Here is a 21866-nt window from a genome sequence, read left to right as displayed (position 1 = left end):
AACATCTCAGTGAAAAGTGAAACTAGTCAGAAGATACACTTTACTAGAAGAATTACAGTGGTCCAATTGTTGAATAAACCATATAAGTGTATATGCAATAATAATATATCATCAAAAATCTATATTTCGACTTGAAGGGATACCTGTAATACAGTGTGAGTTTAACCTATGGTGCCTAGATTACAAATAATATATACAGTATGATCCCAGTTTTCTAAATGACCCAGTACCTATCTATCTATGTATCTGTCTTCTTATCTACCTGCTCATCTATAAAGTATACAACCCAGAGATGTTGACAGCAACTATTGCTAAATGTAAAATTTTTATGAACATTGTTTTCTCAATTTTCCTTGCCAGTATTTTCTAACCACTTTTTAAAATATTTATTTGGCTGCACCAGGTCTTAGTTGGGGCAAGCAGGTTCTTTGATCTTCATTGGGGCAGGTGGGTTCTTTAGTTGTGGCATGCAGAATCCAGCTCCCTGACCAGGGATCAAACCTGGGCCCTGTGCACTGGGAGCACAGGGTCTTAGCCACTGGACCACCAGGAAAGCTCCTCTAACCATTTTTTGTTAAAACATACATAATTAGTGTGTGTTTGTCACTCAGTCGTGTCTGACTCTTTATGATCCCATGGACTATAGCCCACTAGGCCCCTCTGTCCATGGAATTCTCCAGGTAAGAATACTGGAGTGGGTTGCCATTCCCTTCTCCAGGGGATATTCCTAACCCAGGGATCGAGCCTGGGTTTCCTGCACTGCAGGCAGATTCCTTACCACCTGAGCCATCAGGGAAGCCCCAGTGAGTACACATAGCCTTTACAGTAGGAAAAGTATATTAAAAAGGAAACCTTCAAATGTAATATATCCTTGATAGTAAGACTTTGATATTATTCACCCTCACCAGACCCCCTGTATCCAGCAGAGCACCATGCTCATGAAATGCTGAATAATCATCACCTTCTCCCTGGCATAAGGCCAGGGAGATGAGCTGTTGGGTGGGACCAGAGAGGAGGAGTCCATGATAAAGGGGACTGAGCAGAGAGCCAGGTTGCTGTTATGGAACCAATGGGACATATGAGGACCTCCTTATTAAAAATAGCGACTTCAGATGAATTTCTTTTCTTAAAATTTTTTATTTTGACAATTTCAGATTTGCAGACATGTTGTAAAGAAAGTCCAAATAAATAATTCACAGACACTCTTCACCCAGACTCGTATCTGTTAACATTTTACTACATTTTCTTTCCACTCTATTTCAAGGAGATTCCGACACACAGAACAAGTTGGTATTAAGATATTCCATTTCCTAAATAATCCTACAATCATTCCCCTCTATGAGAACCCCTTTGGTGGGGACCTTCCTCTTTCAGAGGCTACTCCCTTCCCCTCCTAGCCCCTCCCGCTCCTTGGCCAAGAATACTGAACAGGAAGAAGTGTTTGCTCAGGGATGCTGGTGAGACAGAGACTATGTGAGGAAGGAAGGACACTGCCCACACACAGGAGCTTATTCTCACTGGAAGGGCCTCCACCTGCCACACCAAGCACAAGGCCACTGGGAAAGATCCCCACCTGCAGACCAGACCAGCCTTCCAGGGAGACATCAGGTGAGTCTCTGTGTGTCCTCTCTATACAGATTGTTGGCTCTGCTCCCAAACCAAGGACCTCAGGGACACTTGTCCTGTCTGTCGGACTCCTGGCATAATTTTTTGAAGACAGTGACTTCTGAGAGCTTAGACCGTATGGCCAAGACTACAAATGAAAGGCCCGGGGAGCAAGGATAATTTCAAGGTTAAGGGTTCTCAAAGTCCAGGAGAGGATTTATTCATCAGACAGAGTTTAAGAGCCACAGATGGGAACAGGGTTGAGGCCGAGAGCTAGGGATGGCGGAGGAGAGGCAGCACACCAAGTTCAAAGGTTCCCAAGGAGCACAAGCTCCTCCCTGTCTTCTGGGTATGTGCTGGGTCTCCTCCTTGCACCTATCAATGTCATGCCCGGCTTCCCAGCCCCTAAGGGGTGCTCTAAGAGTCTGGCACGTCCCCCGCTGGAAAGAAGCCTTGTCCCAGATTCTGATGGTGATATTCTGCCCTCATGCCCACAGGCCTCCTCATCTCCTGCATCATGAACTGGCATATGATAATCTCTGCGCTTATAGTAGTGGTGCTTAAGATTGTTGGAATGACCTTATTTCTGCTTTATTGTGAGTATCTGATCAACCTCTTACCGCAACTAAGATCGTACTGTTCTTGACTCTTCCCTTAGGATGCAGGGTTGAATATAAAAGTTAAATGCTCAAGACTTTCCAGCTGAGGGCAATTGACGGCACTTCTCATTCCCAGACACACACAATGAACAGGGTTCCTTGGTCTACCTTGGAGATACAAAACAGAGCAGTGTCTGATGATTAGACTTCCACACAAAATTTTTGCCACTAGAGTATTCATTGGGTAATCTGAACTGAAGTACTCTGCAGTGCTTGTTATAGTTGCTAATTTGAAAATACAGCTCCAGTCCAACTCAATGCTAAGCTGTGGGACATGCTAAGTCGATCCAGTTGTGTCTGACTCTTTGCAACCCCATGGACTGTGACCCACCAGGCTCCTCTGTTCGTGGGGATTCTCCAGCAAGAATATTGGAGTGGGTTGCCTCTCCAATGCCCTCCTCCAGGGGATCTTCCCAACCCAGGAATCGAACCCAGGTCTTTTAAGTCCCTTGCATTAGCAGGTAGGTCCTGCCACCTGGAGCTACGTTAAGGGTTAATGGGGTTTTACTGGGCAAGATATTTTCCTTTATGTACACAGAGACTAATTCATCCAAATGTTCAGAAAAAGAGGCCTCATATCAAAAGATTTTACCACAGTTGCAGCAAGTAAAATCTTCTCCAGCCTCAGAAGCCTGTGGGGAAGATAAATGAGGAAGGAAATATGATTTGGAGGCAACAGTTGGGTAAGAGATATCGACCATATGGCCCAATCTCAAGGTGCAGTTTCTACCACATAAGAGGGCAGGATGGGAATGCGTGAATATATCCACAGGAAACATATGCCCATCTTGGCTGACCTGAGCCAGCAAGCTCAACCTGTCCCACTGACAGGCACTATGTCCCACCAGCCCCACAGTAATGTCTGTCTGTAACACTCACTGCACAGCCACCTTTGAGGCTGAGTCAACAGCTGATTTTCTTTGCAGTCCCACAGATTTTTGGCGAAAATAATGCCATCTTCATTCCCACAGAGAGCTCTGGAACAGGTAATGTACATGAAAATAACCTCCTCTCCCCTCTCCAGGTTCTTCTGTGCTTAAGTCTTAGGGACCTTTCTCAAAGCCTCCTTCCCCTAGACATTCTTCTGTAGAATGAGTTCATAAAAAGCTGCTAATTGTTATAAGATGAATGAGTTCCAAAACTCCTATGTACAACATAGTGACTGTAAGTACTAACAGTGTATTGTATGCAAGGAAGTTGCTAGAAGAGTAGATGCTCAATGTTCTCCCGACACACAAAAAAAGATGATTATGTGAGGTGATGGAGGAGTTAACTGACCTTATCGTGTTGATAATTTTGCAATAAGTACATGTATGAGATCATCATGTTGTATATTTAAACTTATACAATGTTATGTGTGAATGATATCTCAATAAAGCTGGAAAAGTAAAATAAATGCAGCACACCCAGAAAAACAAATATCTTCCAATTAATTTTCTTACTTTTAGAGATGAGAAACCAAGACTAGACTTGGTGAAATTTCAGATCCTGTTTTCTTCTTGGGAATGAGGATGATTTGTGTATAACTAGTGTAATGTGATATGAAAGTACTTTATAAACCTTGTCATTTAAAGAATTGTTTAAAGAAACCCATGCCCCACAAAAATCATCAAAAATTATATTCAATGCCTTTTTTTGGTGCCAAGCAGTATGCTAGACCAAACACAGAAGGAGACTGAAAACAGGAGAAATTAGTCAACTATCATCTATAAAGCACAAAGTCCAATGCCAAAAGCTATGGGGGATAAAGACATGTCAGGCATGGCTCTCCTTATGAACCCCACCTCCTTTTGAAGCTTTTCCAAGGATCTCCTTCTCACTTGCTCTTAAAACAAACCTATTACTAACCACATCTTTATCAGAAAGATAATTTCTTCTTCATTTTTGTAGCAACTGAGGCACCCAGTAAGTACAGTGAGCCAAAAGGAGGAAACGCTGAAATGCTCATGAAATATGTATACAGTTCTGTTCAGTTATAATCCCCAAGTCGATTCTAATGAAAACCAGGTTATGCTATATTACAAAGAGCCTTTGAGCATGGGACTGAAATAAAAAGTGAATGCTAGCTTGCATGTTTTATATATGATTGTAAGTAGCTAACTGGCATCTGGGTAAATTAAACTGGTCTTCAACCACCATGGACAAACAACTGGTCCATTGAGGAAAAGTCTGATCGACCTCTGGAGCCACTGTAACTACCCGCTCCAACAGCCAGTGTTCCCCAAAAAATAATGAGGCCTCTTGGAGGCCTACTAATTCTCCTTTTATGTTTAAAGAGATGAATGGACTCTTCTCTGCCCACAGGAAATCTCTGGGGACTCCCCTGGCAGTCCAGTGGTTAAGACTCTGTGCTTCTGCTGCAGGGGGGGCATGGTTTCAACCCCTGGTCAAGGAAATAAGATCCCATATGCCATGTGGCATAGCCAAAAAACAAAAGAGAAACCTCTAGAATGCCCATCTGCCTCCTTGTCTGCCAACATCCTCTAGTTCTGAATCTTGTTCCAGTTAGCACAGTCCTTAGAGCTGATAATTGCTGATGAGAGAGAGTCAAGAGCTGCCCATCAGGACTATGGGTTTTCACATAGGGTTTAAGGCACCAGCAATGCAGAGAGCACCAAAGGTGCTCTGTGGAGCCTGGGGAGAAGCACTCCAAACGGCTCTTTGGGGAAAACACTGTAAAAGGTATAGATGAGAAAGAACAGGGAGGTTTCCTTTCTGGTACTGAATGCATCTATTCCTCTTCCTTTCTCCTGCTCTTTTTCTTGGCATTTCACACTGTCAAAAGTATATGTGAGTGTGTGCCAAGTCATTTCAGTCGTGTCCAACTCTTTGCAACCCTGTGGATTGTAGCCCACCAGGCTCCTCTGTCCATGGGGATTCTCTAGGCAAGAATACTGGAGTGGCTTGTCGTGCCCTCCTCCAGAGCATCTTCCAAATCCAGGAATCTAACTTGAATCTCTTATATCTCCTGCATTATCAGGTGGGTTCTTTACCACTAGAGCCACCTGGGAACCCCGTCAAAGGTATATATGAGACACCAAAAAGACACCGGAGGCAGGTCAAATAATAGTAGTAGTTGGATGGATGTTCCAAAGGGAAAAAAACCTGAAAAATTCCAACACAGAGTGGCAAAGAGTCCCTTGTTAATTCCACTGTCCATTCTGGACATCTGCTGTGACATTTGTGTGTCACATCCATCATCCAGCTATCTTCAGGTTTTCTTTTCATTTCAGTCCCACAGATTTTGGGGAATGGCACTGTCAGCTTCACCCCAACAGAGAGCTACGGAACAGGTACAGTGCAAGCTTATAGCCCTCTCCACCTCCAGGTTCTTAGGTAGTGAATTCCTAGAGACTTTTCCCATTGTCTCCTTTCTTATGAAACTTGTTTTCCTCAATGGGACCATAATGACCTTATCATCATTCCCTTCATGTTACAGACAGGGAAACTGGGGCTAAAGTGGATGAAATTTCTTCCTGGATTGAAGAGAATTGTATTGATATAATAATTATAAAGAAACCCACATCCTACTGTCTTATGATTCACTCCCAAAGTGCACATCCAAAATCTCACTAATCTCATCCTCTCTTTTCTTCGATTTCTGTAGTCTGCCCCAAGGGGTGGGATTTTCATCAGGGAAGATGTTTTTTCTTGTCCAAATCAGAATCATCTTGGAACAAGAGCATGAACTTTTGCAAAGAAAAAGGATCCACGTTGGCCATTGTCAACACGCCAGAGAAAATGGTAAGCCCATGGAATGGTACAGAAAAGCAGCATCCCCTTCACCAGCCTCAGTGGGTGGAGTTGAGTTGATGGGGCAATTTGATTTGTGGAGCAGGGGATGGGTGTTGGGATGGACACGGGGTGGGAGGCTCTTCTCAATAGCAGTGGGGTGTGTTCCTCAGACCCATCTGAGCTAATGAAATCTGCACTCTATGGTCTCTCTCATGAGCAGTGTATTGGGGAGGGGCCAGGACATTTAAAATACAGGGAATCATGTTGATATATGGCAAAACCAATACAATATTTTAAAGTTAAAAAGTAAAATAAAATAAATTAAAAAAAAAATAAAATACAGGGAATGACTAAATGAGCTGATATGTATAAAGCTTTTAAAACTATGGAGTTCTTCATAGACATGAGCTGTTAATGTTTGATCCCAATCAGCCTAATAAGTAAGGAAGTTTTTAAATAACAAAATTAGTAATATGCAAAACAAAGAATCAGGTCATAGAATTGGGGTTGCAGTGTGCAATTATGAGAGTAAAAATAGCTCACAGTATATAAAAAAGCTTTATTATCTCTTTTTATCATAATAACAATTCTGAGGAGTTATAGTTCTTCATATTTTATATATGGGAAAACTAGGAAAGCACCTACAGTCCAATAAAAATTAAATTTTAATAAGTGAATTTTCATGCTTAAATAAATAGAATAAAATTTAAATATGAAAAATTTGGGCACAGGAAAATAATTTGATCAAGGTCATATACCTAATAAATGATAGCACATGGAATTGAATTGAGATCTCTCTAAGTCCAAAACCCACACTCTAATCAATTTTAGGTCTTCCCACGTAGTGCTAGTGGTAAAGAATCTGCCTACTGATGCAGGAGACAGAACCAAGAGCTGTGGGTTCAATCCTTGGGTTGGGAAGATCCCCTGGAGAAGGAAATGGCAACCCACTCCAGTATTCTTGCCTGGAGAATCCCCATGGACAGAGGAGCCTGGTGGGCTACAGCCCATGGGGTTGCAAAGAGTCGGACATGACTGAGCAACTGAATTTTAGGCCATAATTTTTATTTGCAGTTGCCTCTCCTTCAAACCCTAAGTATTCGCTGAGCACTAGACATTGTGCTGCACACAGTATTCTAGCTTCTTTCTGCTCTTCCCTTCACACTTCCTCTAAAAAGTCCCATTGTGGTGAAGAGTTTATGAGAGCGTCTCTGTGAATCTCAATAGTAGGTGCCCAACAGTGATCAGGGATGGTGATGATACAGCTCCTCTAGAGCTAAGGACTCAAGTGGGAAGAGAAAAATGCCTTAAAGTAGAAAACGAAGAACAAGACAGAGTGCAGAAAAGAGAAAAAGGAAAGAAGAAAAGAGGAGAATGGGAAAGGAAGTCCATAACCTCTTTTCCTCTACTAAACCCTTAAGAGTTGATGCATCTCAAAAGCCATTCTTGGCATTGTCTGCCAATTACACTTAACTCATGCTAACCCCAGAAAAAGCTCATCACATCAATGGCTTGCTAATGACTCTCATATCCATATCTTCAGTTCCCTTCCCTAGACCAGGAAGAGTATCACATTCCACTTTGATATCTCAAAACCACGACAAACATACCATGCTTGAAACTAAATTAAATGTATTTTACTCCAACTGCTCCTCCTCTTGTATCCCAAATACTGGTGAGTCATCATGTCAACCGAAATGGAACACCGACAGTTTTCTGGCACTTCGCCTTTTCGCGTCCCTCCTAAATTAGCTGCTAACCAAGTTCTTTCCCTGCTATCTCCACAGCAAATCATTCAGCTCTCCCCTCGATTTCTTTGGGATTCTTCTAATTTCTCTCCTTGCTCCTAGTTTTGCCGCTTCTTACCTATCCTCCACAGATCTGACTTACTAATTGCTCTAAGGCTCTAAACTGTCTGTGCCATTTTCCAAAACGGAGTTAAAGTCCAGTTTCCCTAACATGACATGTAAGCCTTGTATGGTCCAGCCTCTGCCTTCTCTCCAATCCTGTCTCTGAACCCACCTCCCTCCTATTTCTGCACCAACCGAATTCAGCATCTTGTAGTTCCACAGATGCTCCAGCCTGTGGCGCTAGTGGTAAAGAACCCGCCTGCCAATGCAGGAAACGAAGAGCAGCGGGCTTCATCCCTGGGTTGGGAAGAGCCCCTGAAGGAGGAAATGGAAACCTACTCCAGTATTCTTGCCTAGAGAATCCAATGGACAGAGGAGCCTGACGGGCTACGGTCAACGGGGTCGGTCACAAAAAGTCGCACACAACTGAAGTGACTGAGCACGCAGGCACACTCTGCAGTCTGCCTGTGATCTAATGCGTCCTTTTCCAGGAAGTCCAATCCTGACCACCCCACCAACCCCCCACCCCCACCCCCAACACACACACACCCCTCTCCTAGCACTTGCCTTACAATAACTATCTCCCCAAATCCATCTCACATATTACTTCATCTACAGCCTTTATATAGACCCCGAAATCCAGGTAGAATTATTCACTTCCTCCTTTCTCCCTGGGCATGCATGTGTGCTAAGTTGCTTCAGTCACATCTGACTCTATGAGACCCCATGGACTGCAGCCCGCCAAGCCCCTCTGCCCATGGGATTCTCCAGGCAAGAATACTGGAGTGGGTTGCCATGCCCTCCTCCAGGGGATCTTCCTGACCCAAGGATCCAACCCGCATCTCCTGTGGCTCCTGCATTGCAGGTGGATTCTTTACCTCTGAGCCACAGGGGAAGCCCTCCTGGTCCATATCTAATACAGATTTCCTAAAAGCATTACACCTGGGATACCCTACTATGCTGGTCAACTTGTCTATCTTCTTTTATTAGATCTGTGGATTTTCAACATGTTGGGATAACTGAGGTTTTAAAAATGGTGATGAAATCTATTCATCTCTTTCCAAAAACATTACATAAGCACAATATTTTTAATAAAATTCCAGCGGTTTTATAGATCCCTGTAGAAACCATCCCTGCTTCCAGCAAGAGATAGAAGGGTTAAGAACCCTTGTTTTAGACCATGGGTCAGCGGACATTTTTAAAAAACAGAGATGGTATATATTTTACACTTTTCAGGTCCTATGTTCTCTGTCACAACTACTTAATAGTGCCATCATCATTCAAAAGCAGCTATACACCATATGTATCAAATTGCCACGGCTTGTTCCATTAAAACCTTGTTTATAAAAATTTGCTCCAGTCTGAATTTGACCCACTGCCCATATCTTGCCAACCCATTTTAGATCATATATATTTTTTAATATAAATTTATTTATTTTAATTGGAGGCTAATTACTTTACAATATTGTATTGGTTTTGCCATACATCAATATGAATCCACCACGGGTGTATACATGTTCCCCATCCTGAGCCCCACTCCCACCCTCCCTCCCCATACCATCCCTCTGGGTCATCCCAGTGTACCAGCCCTGAGTATCCTGTATCATGCATTGAACCTGGACTGGCGATTCATTTCACATATGATAATATACATGTTTCAATGCCATTCTCCCAAATCATCCTACCCTCGCCCTCTCCCACAGAGTCCAAAAGACTGTTCTATACATAGATCATATATATATATATTTTTTTAAGAAGCAAATTTATTTCTGTATCTCCAACCTAATACAATGCCTGGCACACAACAGATACTCAAAAAAAAACAAAACAAAACAGTTTCCTAAATGAGTAAATATGGTAATCAAGCTTTAAAAATAATGAAGTATTTCAGGGAAGAAAACTATTAGGAAAGGAGGAATAAAGGCAATAACCATGGGGATGGAGAGAATACTTAAGTGGGCTTGGATAGCCACTGATAATGGGAGGAATGTGAAGAATACAGGAGAGTCCAGGGGACTCCGAGGTTTCTGGCCAGAGTGATTAGTGACTCATTAATTTAATGCAGAAAGTAAGGTGTCTAAGGTCAGAGTCATTCTAGCAGGCACTCAATCAGTTCAGTTCAGTTCAGTCGCTCAGTTGTGCCCAACTTTTTGCAACCTCGTGGACCACAGCACGCCAGGCCTCCCTGTCCATCACCAACTCCTGGAGTTTACCCAAACTCATGTCCTTTGAGTCAGTGATGCCATCCAACCATCTCATCCTCTGTCGTCCCCTTCTCTTCCTGCCCTCAATCTTTCCCAGCGTCAGAGTCAGTTCTTCGCATCAGGTGGCCAAAGTATTGGAATTTCAGTTTCAACATCAGTCTTTCCAATGAACACTCAAGACTGATCTCCTTTAGGATGGACTGGTTGGATCTCCTTGCAGTCTAAGGGACTCTCAAAAGTCTTCTCCAACACCACAGTTCAAAAGCATCAATTCTTCAGTGCTCAGCTTGTTTATAGTCCATCTCTCACATCCATACATGACTACTGGAAAAACCATAGCCTTGACTAGACAGAACTTTGTTGGCAACTGATTATTTTTTGTGGCATTATTGGCTTTGGCAACACAGTTTCAAATCTCCCTGTTTTCCCTTGCCAAGCATTCAAGGAATTTACTTGATCCAGTCTTGCTGCTGCTGCTGCTAAGTCACTTCAGTCATGTCCAACTCTGTGAGACCCCACAGACCGCAGCCCACCAGGCTCCTCTGTCTCTGGGATTCTCCAGGCAAGAATACTGGAGTGGGTTGCCACTTCCTTCTACAAGATGATCCAGTCTTATTTGGAATGTAAAACTTCTGGCAATGAAAACATTCTTCTGCAGAGTAGATCAAAGAAAGGTGTATTTGAAATTACCCTTTTTTAGATGGTATAGTCCCCTCCTCCTTCATTTTCAAAGCATCAGCATCACCTGGGAATTTGCTGGGAAGGCAAATTCTTGGTCCCTTACACCAGACTTACTAAACCAGAGCCCAGCAATCTATGTTTTCACAAGACCTCCACATGATTTTGATGCTCTGGGTAAAATGAGAATCACTTCTCTAGGGCTGGTGGGCAGTGCCAGGGATAGCCAGTCCTGGAGTCCTTTACTTGTTCCCAGAATCAGATATAATCATGAGTCCATTGGCACAAAGGAAGCAGCAGAAAAGAACTTTTTGCTGATTGTTTTATCTCTTTTCAATTTCCAGAAATTTCTCCAGGACATAACTGGTGCTGAGAAGTATTTTATTGGCTTATTATACCAGCCTGTAGAGAAAACGTGGCACTGGATCAACAACACTAAGTTTAACGGCAAGTACGTGGACATCTCACATTTTTCTGGGATCTTAGCTGGTTCTAGAGACTAGACCCAAGACTCAGTGGGTTTGCCCTGGAACAGCACAAAGGCTGAGACTTAGCTGCATGTTCTCCTCCTCTCCTTTATTCCAAACCACTTATCCCCAGAGACACATTTTTAGGGTAAATATTTTCACTATGGAAAATATCAAATATTTCTGCATAGAGAGAACTGTTCATTTAACAAATTATTTTGTTCAAATCAAGATCCAAGCAAATCCACATACATATCATGTTTGGTATATCTCATAAGTATCTTTTAACCCATATATCACGTTTTTTTAACTAAGTTCTTACAAGTTCCCCAGATGTGGCTTCTCTATCTAAAGAAAGGTTATTATAAACAAGTTGTCTATGCCTTAAAGCTACTAAACTTTAACTCCCAAGATCTATGTCCTATGTATTATTCCATGGCCATAGCCATGGTGGGGAACATGACACTCCCAGTGGACCTATGAAAATGGTGAGTCAGATAGAAAGCAAGTCAGTTCCCCAGACTGGAACCAGCTGCTCGCAGAGAGGAGTAAGTAAGCATTCATTCAGACCCTTGCTAAGCACTTTACACATCATTCCTGGTAACATTCGCAATGATGCTATTAGGAAAAGCCTTTATTGATTCTCACTTAACAGACAGCTGAATTGAGGATGAGAGACTTAGAAATGTGTTGAATAGCACAAAGCCAGGGTGTGGTAGAGCTGCAGTTTGACCCTGCAGCCACTTGGCTCCAAAACTTATGACCTTCCCATGAAACCAGACTCTTTCCTGTTAGACTGAAAGACAGTTAAAAGAGGTATGAAAAGACTAACCAAGTTTTTCATAAAGCCAGCTGGTGTCCAGGAAAGGAAGAGATATCTCCTTCCTCCTTCTCCTCTTGGGCCTCCTGTTGAAAACATAGGACCTCCAGCACTAAAACATTATGTCTGGGAGAAAAGGGGACAAACAACCCATGAGGTATTTCTGACCAAACAGAGTGAGTTAATCCAAGACAATGAGTCCATAAAAGCTCACAGGAGAGCTGACGGGAAAGCATAAGTTTTCGAGCTGGATTTGGGGATGCTGTTGCTGCTAGGTTGCTTCAGTTGTGTCCGACTCTGTGAGACCCCATAGACGGCAGCCCACAAGGCTCCTCTGTCCCTAGGACTCTCCAGGTAAGAATACTGGAGTGGGTTGCCATTTCCTTCTCCGTGGGGATGCTGAGGGGGTACCAGAACTAGGAAAAGGCAGGGCTGAAAAGACAGGCCTTAACCATGCTTTCTTTTCTCAACTAGTGTTACCAATCAGGGTCAGAATTTCCACTGCGTGACCATAGGCCTAACAAAGACATATGATGCTGTTTCATGTGACATCACCTACCGCTGGATCTGTGAGAAGAAGGCCCAATGAGGAAGTTCTCTGTGGCCTCTGACAAGAACAACAAATATACAACGGAGAGAGCAAAACAGCATATTGGCAATAGGGACTGATCCAGGAGATACAAAACATCAAATTCCTACGTCGGTCTTCCACAGGTCACTGGAGAACCCCCTAATAGCTCCTCAGTGCCAAAGTACCAGGCCCTCCACAAATATACTTGCAGATGCACAGCTGAGGCAAGCTCCTCATTCTGAATCAGCAACTCCCCGAGACCCTATTTCCTGTGAGAGTCACACCCGTGGCTTTGGATCTACATGGGTCAACTGATCAAATGATCTCTTTATCCATCTGTCTACTAGTAGAGGTCCTTGGCTATTGGGGGAAATCAGTTTCTGCATTCCACTTTGAGGGACTGGATACTATTAATATCACCAGGAGACAGACTCAGTTTGATGGAGACAACTGGTTGATACAGAGATGAGGTCTGCTTCTATAGAACCAAGGATTTCTGACTGATCAACAGGCTTTGTTTTGTCCTCAGAGCACATGACCATACTACCAGGGAGAAACTGCAGACTGAGCAGGTGTGAACATTACTTAAAGAATAGCAAGAGTGGAAGAGGGATAAACTCAGCTTCTGGAGCTCACTTTTGTTCCCAAGAGACCCCTGTTCTCATACTCTCCAGCCTACCTGGGGAGGGACAGCAGAGGCCCTCTTCAATCTGCTTTGAGGCCAGGCCTAGGAATGGTCGTGAGAGCTAAGCTGGGACCAGAGACAGCACTGTTCATGAGAATGGAGAAGGAGCTGGGCAGGGCAGGAATCTGCTAGGAAACCTCTCTGAAGACTACTTAACACCTAAGATGACCACACTTCAGAGAATGAATCTCTGTTCTTCAGCAAAGTCCTAAAGAAATAAGCTAAATATTTCCTTGGTCTTGGCCTGAATCTCCATTTTAATGGGTTTTGATGACCTGTTGGTTGGGTGTATACTAAGAATTTGGTATAGTTCCTTGGGTCCCAGTAGTCATAATATATTCCTGCCTGCAGTTGTAGAGGTACTGCATGGTACAATGCTGCCAGGTACAATCTACTCACCCCAAAGATGCCAGCACTTGTTGGTACCACACTGACCCAGGACTGGTCCAGCTGACCACAGAGTAGAAAAAGAGGAGGACTGCTCAAGGAAACATTGGATGGAGGCAAGTTGTGGGCATTTGGTAGAAAGGGAACTCCAGGGACACAGGAAAGCCATATGCAGGAGGAAAAAGAGCTCATTTGGCCATATTGAAAGAAAGGCAAGGAAAAGGTAGAAAAGTCTTGTGGACATCCTGTCTGTCCTCTGTACTTGCAGGAAGACATCATCTACAGACCCTTCTCAGTACGTGGGAAAGAGAAGAGAAATACATATGTGTTTTAATTTAACAAGAATTGAGCCATAAGAACAGACTCGTTGGAAAAGACCCTGATGCTGGGAAAGATTGAAGGCAGGAGGAGAAGGGGACAACAGAGGATGAGATGGCTGGATGGCATCACTGACTCAATGGACATGAGTTCGAGCAAGCTCCAGGAGTTGGTGATGGACCAGGAAGCCTGGTGTGCTGCACTCCATGGGGTCTCAAAGAGTCAGACACAACTGAGTGACTGAACTGACTGACTGAAGCCATAAGGGAAGTCTGCATAAAACTACTAGAAATTATAGTCACCCAAGTAAAGAGATCACCATTTATGTCTAATAAAAATGTACTACAATGATTGTGAACATCACTTTATGTATGTCGGATTAAATTGATGACAGTTTTATATTTTATTACAACACTAAGCTCTGTTTCTATATTCCTATGCTTCCCAGTTTGGGGTTAATTAGCATGGCCACTGACAATGTTTAAAAATGAGATTAATACATTATGTGTTAGAACTTGCTTGAAGGAAGTTATTAGAAGCATTGGGCTGGCCAAAAAGTTTTCATTCAGAGTTTATCCCAAATGAATTTTTGGCCAGCCCAACAATTTGCATCTTGGTGGAGTGGATGTTGGAATGATATTAGAACTCAATGGACATACAAGCTCTCTGATGCTGTCCGTGACAAGCAAGTGCTACAGGGAAGGAAGGCGGAGGTTGAAAGTGTGGTAAAGGAAAGAATGAACAGAATTCTGAGCTAAAGTAAGCCCCAGGATTCAGGCAGCAAAAGGAAAACCACAACCCTTCTGTTTGGCAAAGGGAGAACTGAGGTTGCCACACTTCCTGTTTTATGACAGAATAAGTCACAGGCTTTAATAGTCAGAAAATGTAGACACTGAGTGGTTTCCCTGGTGGGCGGCTCAATTTTTCCCCAAGATGAGGCGGTACTTCCGCACAAGTTCTAACCACAGGGAGCTGGGATGGGGCTGTTGGTGAGGGGAGCTGGGAGCAAATATGTGGACTTTGGTTTAAGTTCATTCCTAGAGAATGGGCTTCCCTGGTAGCTCAGACAGTAAAGAATCCAGCTGCAATGTACAAGACCCAGGTTCGATCCCTGGGTCAGGAAGATTCCCTGGAGAAGGAAATGGCAACCCACTCCAGTATTTTTGCCTGAAGAATTCCATGGACAGAGGAACCTGGCAGGCTACAGTCCACTGGGGCCCAAAGAGTCAAACAACGACTGAGTGACTTTCACTTTCACTGGAGACTGGGGGGAGGGTTCCTGAATCCTTAGAAGAGGAAGTAACTGTAGCCTTATTGGGAAGCAGTGGTATTATTTTCTTAAAAAGCAATGGAAATTTAATAAACTATTGGATTAGAGTTTTGATTGTGCATCCAATATGATATGTGAATCCGTATGGATTTCTTACTCATTCTGTGCCTTGATTCCCTTACCTATTACCTGAAGCAGTAATACCTGGCTCACAAAACTCTTTTAGAGATATATGAAATAATATCCACACTGTGTGTGTATTTCAACAGCAATACACAATGAGGGACACACACTGTGGAAGATTTGAAGTTGAGCTCTTCATCCAAGAAGCGACTCTTTAATTTGCAAGAAGCTGAATGTAGGCAAGACACCATTTCTCACAACCTGTCTACTCCTTTACAACATGGGAATAAAAACCTGCCCAAGTCAGGGAAAGGTGGCTCAAAATTTCTGTGGCCCCCTGGACATCAATGCCATGCTTTCCTTGTCTCTGGCTTACACACAAATTCCTCTTCCTCTCTGTGTGACCTACTGGTCCCACGAGTAAAGTCACTGATCCTCTTGTTGGATCAGTCCTCCATGGGAGATAAAGTCACCGTCCTCAATGTTGACAAATCAACATGGATGGATGGATGGATGACTGAAGGCATCAGGTATAGGCAGCCTTTGCCCATTGTCCCTGCTGCCAACCCCCTACTTTCAGAAGTCTTTGTCTTCAGGTTAGTCCTACTTCACCTGCTGAGTTTCCCCCAGCACAGACCAAGTAACAATGCAGTAGAAGTCTTAGCTCTCCTCTACGTTCCCCTCACCTCTGACTGACATGGTGATTTAGGATTCACCAAAGTCTCCTGCAGTGGGTCCTCAAGCTTCCTTCAGACCATCTTCACTACCAGCCATGAGTCTGAGGCAGCAGAGGTATTTGAATATCTCCAAAGCTACAGTTCATGGTCAATGTCTCTCAAGTGCAGATACAAAGAACTGAATCAATCACACTGCTTCATTTACAAGGCACTCCCACCCATGGTTCATACAAGATCTTCTATGTACATATAACTTCAAGGGACCTCTGGGTGCACAGCATCCTTAGAGGAAGTATGTTTCAAGTACAGCACAAAGACCTGTGTAACATTCAAAGAAGAAGCTGAAGATACAGAAGATTTTTATGATATTCCCTGAGTTTTAGAGCTATCAAGAAAGTGTTATGAGAACTTCTCTTGTGAGATCATCAAAGTCATCAATAACCTACACATAGTGAAATCCAGTGGTCATCTTCCTTGACCTCTCAGGACAATACGACATAGTATATCAAGACGTCACTCTTCTGGTTTACCTCCCATTGTGCTGGCCATTACCCAGTCTCCCTCACTGACTCCTATTCATTAGTTGGTCCCTAAATATTGAAAACTCAGGGCCCAGTCATATGTATTATTATTCTCTTTATCTGTGCTTCACCCATTGGCCAATCAGTTATTCTCATAGCTTTAAATACCACCTACACTCACTCTTGGGCTTCCCTGATAGCTCAGTTAGTAAAGAATCCCCTTGTAGAGCAGGAGACCCTGGTTCAATTCCTGGATCAGGAAGATCCACTGTAGAAGGGATAAGCTACCCACTCCAGTATTCTTTGACTTCTCTTGTGGCTCAGCTGTTAAAGAATTCACCTGCTGAAGACCTGGGTTCCATCCCTGGGTTCACCAAAGAGTTGATGTTTATGAACTGTGGTGATGGAGAAGACTCTTGAGAGTCCCTTGGACTACAAGGAGATCAAAACAGTCAATCCTGAAGGAAATCAGTCCTGGGTATTCATTGGAAGGACTGATGTTGAAGCTGAAGTTCCAATGCTTTGGCCACCTGATGAGAACTGACTCATTGAAAAAGACCCTGATGCTGGGAAAGATTGAAGGCAGGAGGAGAAGGGGATGACAGAGGACGAGATGGTTGGATGGCATCACCAACTCAATGGACTTGAGTTTGAGCAAGCTCCCGGGATTGGTGATGGACAGGGAAGCTTGGTGTGCTGAAGTCCATGGGGTAGCAAAGAGTCGGACATGACTGAGCAACTGAACTGAACTGAACTGAACATTCACTCTCAAATTTACGTATCCAGCCTGAAGTTACCTGAACTCCAGGGTATTATGTCTGTCTCTTCAACATGTTCTCTTAGACATTTAATATTAGACATCTCACACTTAATTTGTTCAAAACTGAGCTCTTGATATTGCCCCCAAACTGGCTCATTCTATGGTACCATATCAGTTAATAGAATTTCATCTCAGTTAATACAATTTTATCCTTCAAGTTTTTTAGACCCCCCCACAAAAATGCATAGTCACTAACTCATCTCTTTTTCATATCAAATCCAAACAAATGCTGTTGTCTATAGATTGATGTAAATAAGATGATATTATATTAGATTAGTTATATATAAAATATAGTCTTCAGAAACAGACTTTACTGCCATCACCTTCATCCAAATGATTATCACCTGTTGCCTAGGTTATTGTAAAGGTCTCTATGGCTAACTAGAAAATCATCTAAAATATTCACTCTCTTCATCCCTGTCAAAGCAAAACTTGCCCTGGACAACATTAAACAGGCAAAGAAGACTATTCAAGGTTATCACAACAGGAAAGGGAACCCATGCCTGCACTATTTTCACTCAAAGAGTGGGAGAGTTTTTAACCACAGAAATGAACTACTGGAAAAGTACTGAAGGACTTTAGCCAGGAGAGGTTGATCAATACATGTTGAGCACACTGAGTTTTCCTGAGTTTGTAAAAGGTGTTTTTCTGTGATGAGTCCATCTCTGCTTGCTATCTGGTATCCACCAAAATCAGGTTCATCCCCTCCCACAGAGACTGAGAATAAGGGCATTTTCTTCCTTGATGATCATGTTTCACAGGTATGGCTCCCAAGTCCCAAGAAAATCCTCCTTGGGATGTAAAACTGGCAGCAGGTTTTTTAAATAGTTTACATCTCAAAGGAAGAGGAAAAGATTTTACAATTGCAAGTGTTCTAATGCAAATGCCAGGGGCCTAGAGTCAGGAATAAGCCCAGCTTAAGTTTAGTCAAGCCAAGAGAAACATTAAGGACATCTTGGTAAACCTCTGCCTGGTCTCATGGCCTCCAGCACCACATTATGCACACTTTGATTCTGGATTTTTTCCCATGTAACTGGCTTTGAACAATACAATGAGACTGAAGATTCAGTATGCCAGATCTGAGCCCAGGTCCTAAGAGGCCGCTAGTGTTTTCACCTGGGCTTTCTTGTGTTCTGCCATCATTATAGGAAAAACATGCCCAGGTGAGTCTGCTGGGCCCAGAAAGAGGAAAGATACCCCAGTTGCTACATCAGTGGGGAGCCAGCCATAAACCAGCTGACTACCATCCAATTCTTAGACTCATAGATAAGCCCTCCTGATTAGCAGAGCCACCAGCTAAGCCGAGCCTCGAGAAGCTGAAACCCTAATGCATGAAATTAGAAGCTTACTGTTGTACGTCACTGGAGCTTTGTGTGTGTGTCTTATACAGCAAAAGTTAGTGGATCTCCCTCCTTCTTTCTTCCTGCCCTTCAATTGATTGACTACCCAGGAGTCAGAATAATCTTGTTAAAGTATTAGGCAGATTCTGTCACTATTCTTTAATACCCTGCAATAGTTTTCCCCTCCACTCCTAAAAAAAAAAAAAAAAAAAAGTCTTTAAAAGACTTACAAGGCTCTACATGATCTAAATCTCCATTACCTCTCTGATTTCATTTTCTCTTCCTCATCTTGGCTTACTCCATTCCAGCATGTTGCTTATGCCTTCCCTGGGTTCTCTCTGCTTATTGTTTGCATGCCTGGAATGTTCTTTAACTTATGTCTACATGACTCACTACTTCACCTCTTTCAAACTTTTCCTAACAACCTTATTTAAAATTTCAGCACTCTCCCAACAGATAGCTCCTTTCATTCCTATTTCACTTTTCCTCATAGTACTTTTCCACCATTTAACGTACAATATTTGCCAATTTTACAAAGATATAATTCACATACCATAAAGCTCACACATTTAAAATATACAATTCCAATTGGGGGGTATACTTACACAAATATGTGCACCCATACAAGGGTAAGAAATTCAATTAGTACATGTCTTAAGACACAAGAGAAATGCATTAATTAACTTTTTCATAGGCATACATATGTATGATTACAAAAATAATAACAAGAATATTGAAGGGCATAGAGTGAAAAGTCTTGATCCCCTCCTCATTCTATCTGCCAATTCTCACTACTATAATCCAACTAGAAACCATCTATTAGGATTTTCTGATGGTGCTCATATGAAAATATAATCAAATATGAATCTATATGCATTTCTATTCCTTCCTAACACAAAAGGATGAATAATGAATTCAATGTACTCTACTTTTCTCACTTTACAATATAGACCAAAGATTGTTTCTAATCATTTAAGAAAGAGCTTCTTTAATCTTTTATACCTAGATATTTTATTATACAGACAAAACATAATTTATTTAACCAGTCACTATTGATATTAGTTATCAATATTTTGTTATTACAAAGATGCTCTAAAAAAGATGCTGATAAAATTGTGCTAATGACATAAGAAACAGGGGATCAGCTAGGAACCAACGTGCTGATTAGAGGAATGATGAGAATGGCAATGCTGGAGAGAAGGAAGAAAGACAAATTTGTGGGAAGCTGGAAAATAGTGTGGTAAACTTGGGGTGTGTGAGGGGGAAAGGAAAAGAAGAACCCAGAAATGAATCAAAGACCTGGAACCACAGAAAGAGAGCTGCAGAGGGGAAGGAGGAAAGAAAGTGCCAGGAAAGGATGAACACAATTGCTGGTCGAGATAATCTACAGGAAGTCACTGTCACTCTTGAACCTTGGAGCAGAAGCCTCAATAACGTTGATCCCTGAAGTTGGACTTGGTATCACTCATGGAAGTAACATAGGGAACTTCCGGCAGTGAGAAAACCAGAAAATCACAGAACAATATAGGTGAGGATGACCCAGCACCTAGAATCAAACACTTAGGTCAGCTGTAAGACAATGAACAACATTTTGAACGCTTTTCCCTTTCAAATATATCAGTGTTTTTAATAACTTGTATATTTACAGTTCTTAAATTTATTTTGTGAGAAGCATTTTCATATGTATTAATGAATATAAGCACTTAAAAAATAATAATCTACCATATAGGAATGACTCACTTATCAATTGAAGCAACGTCAGTATTTAAAAGTTAAACTGTAGATCACAAACAGTTTGCAGATGAAAATGATTATTTCAGATTTTAATCAGTGCTTTCAGCTTACTCAGGCCCAAGGTAATGAGTCCACCCTCGGGACACAGCTAATCCTTCAGGAGTTGATAGCAGCGTTTCATGACATTTCGGAAGGCCTCTATGAATTTGTCATTCCGGAGAGTGAAGATAAAAGGGTTCAGAAAAGGGTTCACCACTAAAACCATCAGTGACGCTACCCTGTTGTACTCAGCGGCCTGTGTTTGCTTGGGTTTCACAAAGAGGAACAAGCAGCTGCCATAGCCGATGACAACAAAGGTGAAGTGAGAGGCACACGTAGAGAAGGCTTTCCTGCGGCCGGAGGCAGTGGGGATCTTGAGGATGGTGGATACGATGTAGGTGTAGGAGACAATTGTAGGGATCATCGAACCAACAATAATGAAAACAGCCATTAAAAACAGAATAAACTCTGTGAAAAGACTGTTGTCACAGGATAGTTTGAGCAGTTGCCCTCGGTCACAGTAAAAATGGTCTAGCACATTTGATTTGCAGAAAGTAAGATGAAACGTGGCATAGGCTGGCCAGATTTGAAACAGGAAGCCAAACACCCAGGACACAATTACCACCCAGAGACAGGTGTGGCTGTTCATAATGATGGTGTACCGCAGAGGGTTACAGACGGCCACGTAACGGTCCACAGCCATCGCTCCTATTAATAACAACTCCGACGTTCCCAAAGACAGGTACAAATACAATTGTACACAACAGGCACTCAAAGATACCACCTGCATCCCAGGAAGAAGCAGACCCCAGAGCATCAGAGGGACGGCCACAGATGTGATCAGGATCTCCAGGACAGACAGGTGACCCAGGAAGAAATACATAGGGGACTGAAGACGTTTATCAACACAGACTGTCAAGATGATGACCATGTTTCCAATTAATGTCACAGAGTAGAAGAAAAAGAAGGTGGCAAATAGAATATTGTGTAGTTCTTTAGAGCCAGGGAAGCCAAGGAGATAAAATTCAGTGACACTAGAGTAATTTTTCAACATTTGGCTTTGTGCTTTGGCTGTTTTTGAAATCTAGAGGGCAAAGAAAAGACAACATGCTGTTAATTTCAAATCACTGAACACATTTACAGTTTGACAAATATCACCTCCTGCTCTCAGGCTCCATAGAATGAGCAGCAGGGTCCACATTTCACTATTCCCTGTAAAAAGTTGATGTTAAGTGTTTTATGAATGACATGCATAATATAAAAAGATAAGTGGGCATGTCCAGTTAAGTAAGAAATAATCACCAACACCACTCTTTGCGTAAGATCACACCCACCCCAGCAATCACCCTTGTCTCTCAATTCA

General features: G+C 42.5%; 2 protein-coding genes across 11 annotated transcripts; one reads left to right on the top strand and one right to left on the bottom strand.

The window, feature by feature from the left end:
- The first annotated feature begins 731 nt into the window (after positions 1-731).
- Positions 732-14342, top strand: CLEC5A (C-type lectin domain containing 5A). Of its 10 annotated transcripts, none has more exons than XR_006552988.2 (8): positions 737-1608; positions 2103-2201; positions 3191-3250; positions 5498-5557; positions 5872-6008; positions 11076-11182; positions 12493-12732; positions 13930-14342. XR_006552988.2 is itself a non-coding variant. In XM_025291687.3 (7 exons), the coding sequence occupies exons 1-7, from the start codon at positions 1452-1454 to the stop codon at positions 14015-14017; spliced, it is 708 nt and encodes a 235-aa protein (XP_025147472.2). In that variant the 5' UTR covers positions 732-1451; the 3' UTR covers positions 14018-14342. The 10 variants fall into 10 exon arrangements, 8 of the variants coding, with proteins under 8 accessions (XP_025147472.2, XP_044802912.1, XP_025147473.1 ...); XR_003111063.3 differs by having other exon boundaries at positions 12493-13161; XM_025291687.3 differs by lacking the exon at positions 12493-12732 and having other exon boundaries at positions 732-1608.
- Positions 14343-20524: 6182 nt separating this feature from the next.
- LOC102406025 (putative olfactory receptor 9A1) lies at positions 20525-21557 on the bottom strand. Its single transcript, XM_025290736.2, has one exon. The coding sequence runs from the start codon at positions 21555-21557 to the stop codon at positions 20613-20615; it is 945 nt and encodes a 314-aa protein (XP_025146521.2). The 3' UTR covers positions 20525-20612.
- Positions 21558-21866: the final 309 nt, after the last annotated feature.

The sequence above is a fragment of the Bubalus bubalis genome, chromosome 8, assembly GCF_019923935.1.
Source record: "Bubalus bubalis isolate 160015118507 breed Murrah chromosome 8, NDDB_SH_1, whole genome shotgun sequence".
Classification (NCBI taxonomy): domain Eukaryota; kingdom Metazoa; phylum Chordata; class Mammalia; order Artiodactyla; family Bovidae; genus Bubalus; species Bubalus bubalis.
This window is presented reverse-complemented; position numbering and strand designations above follow the sequence as displayed.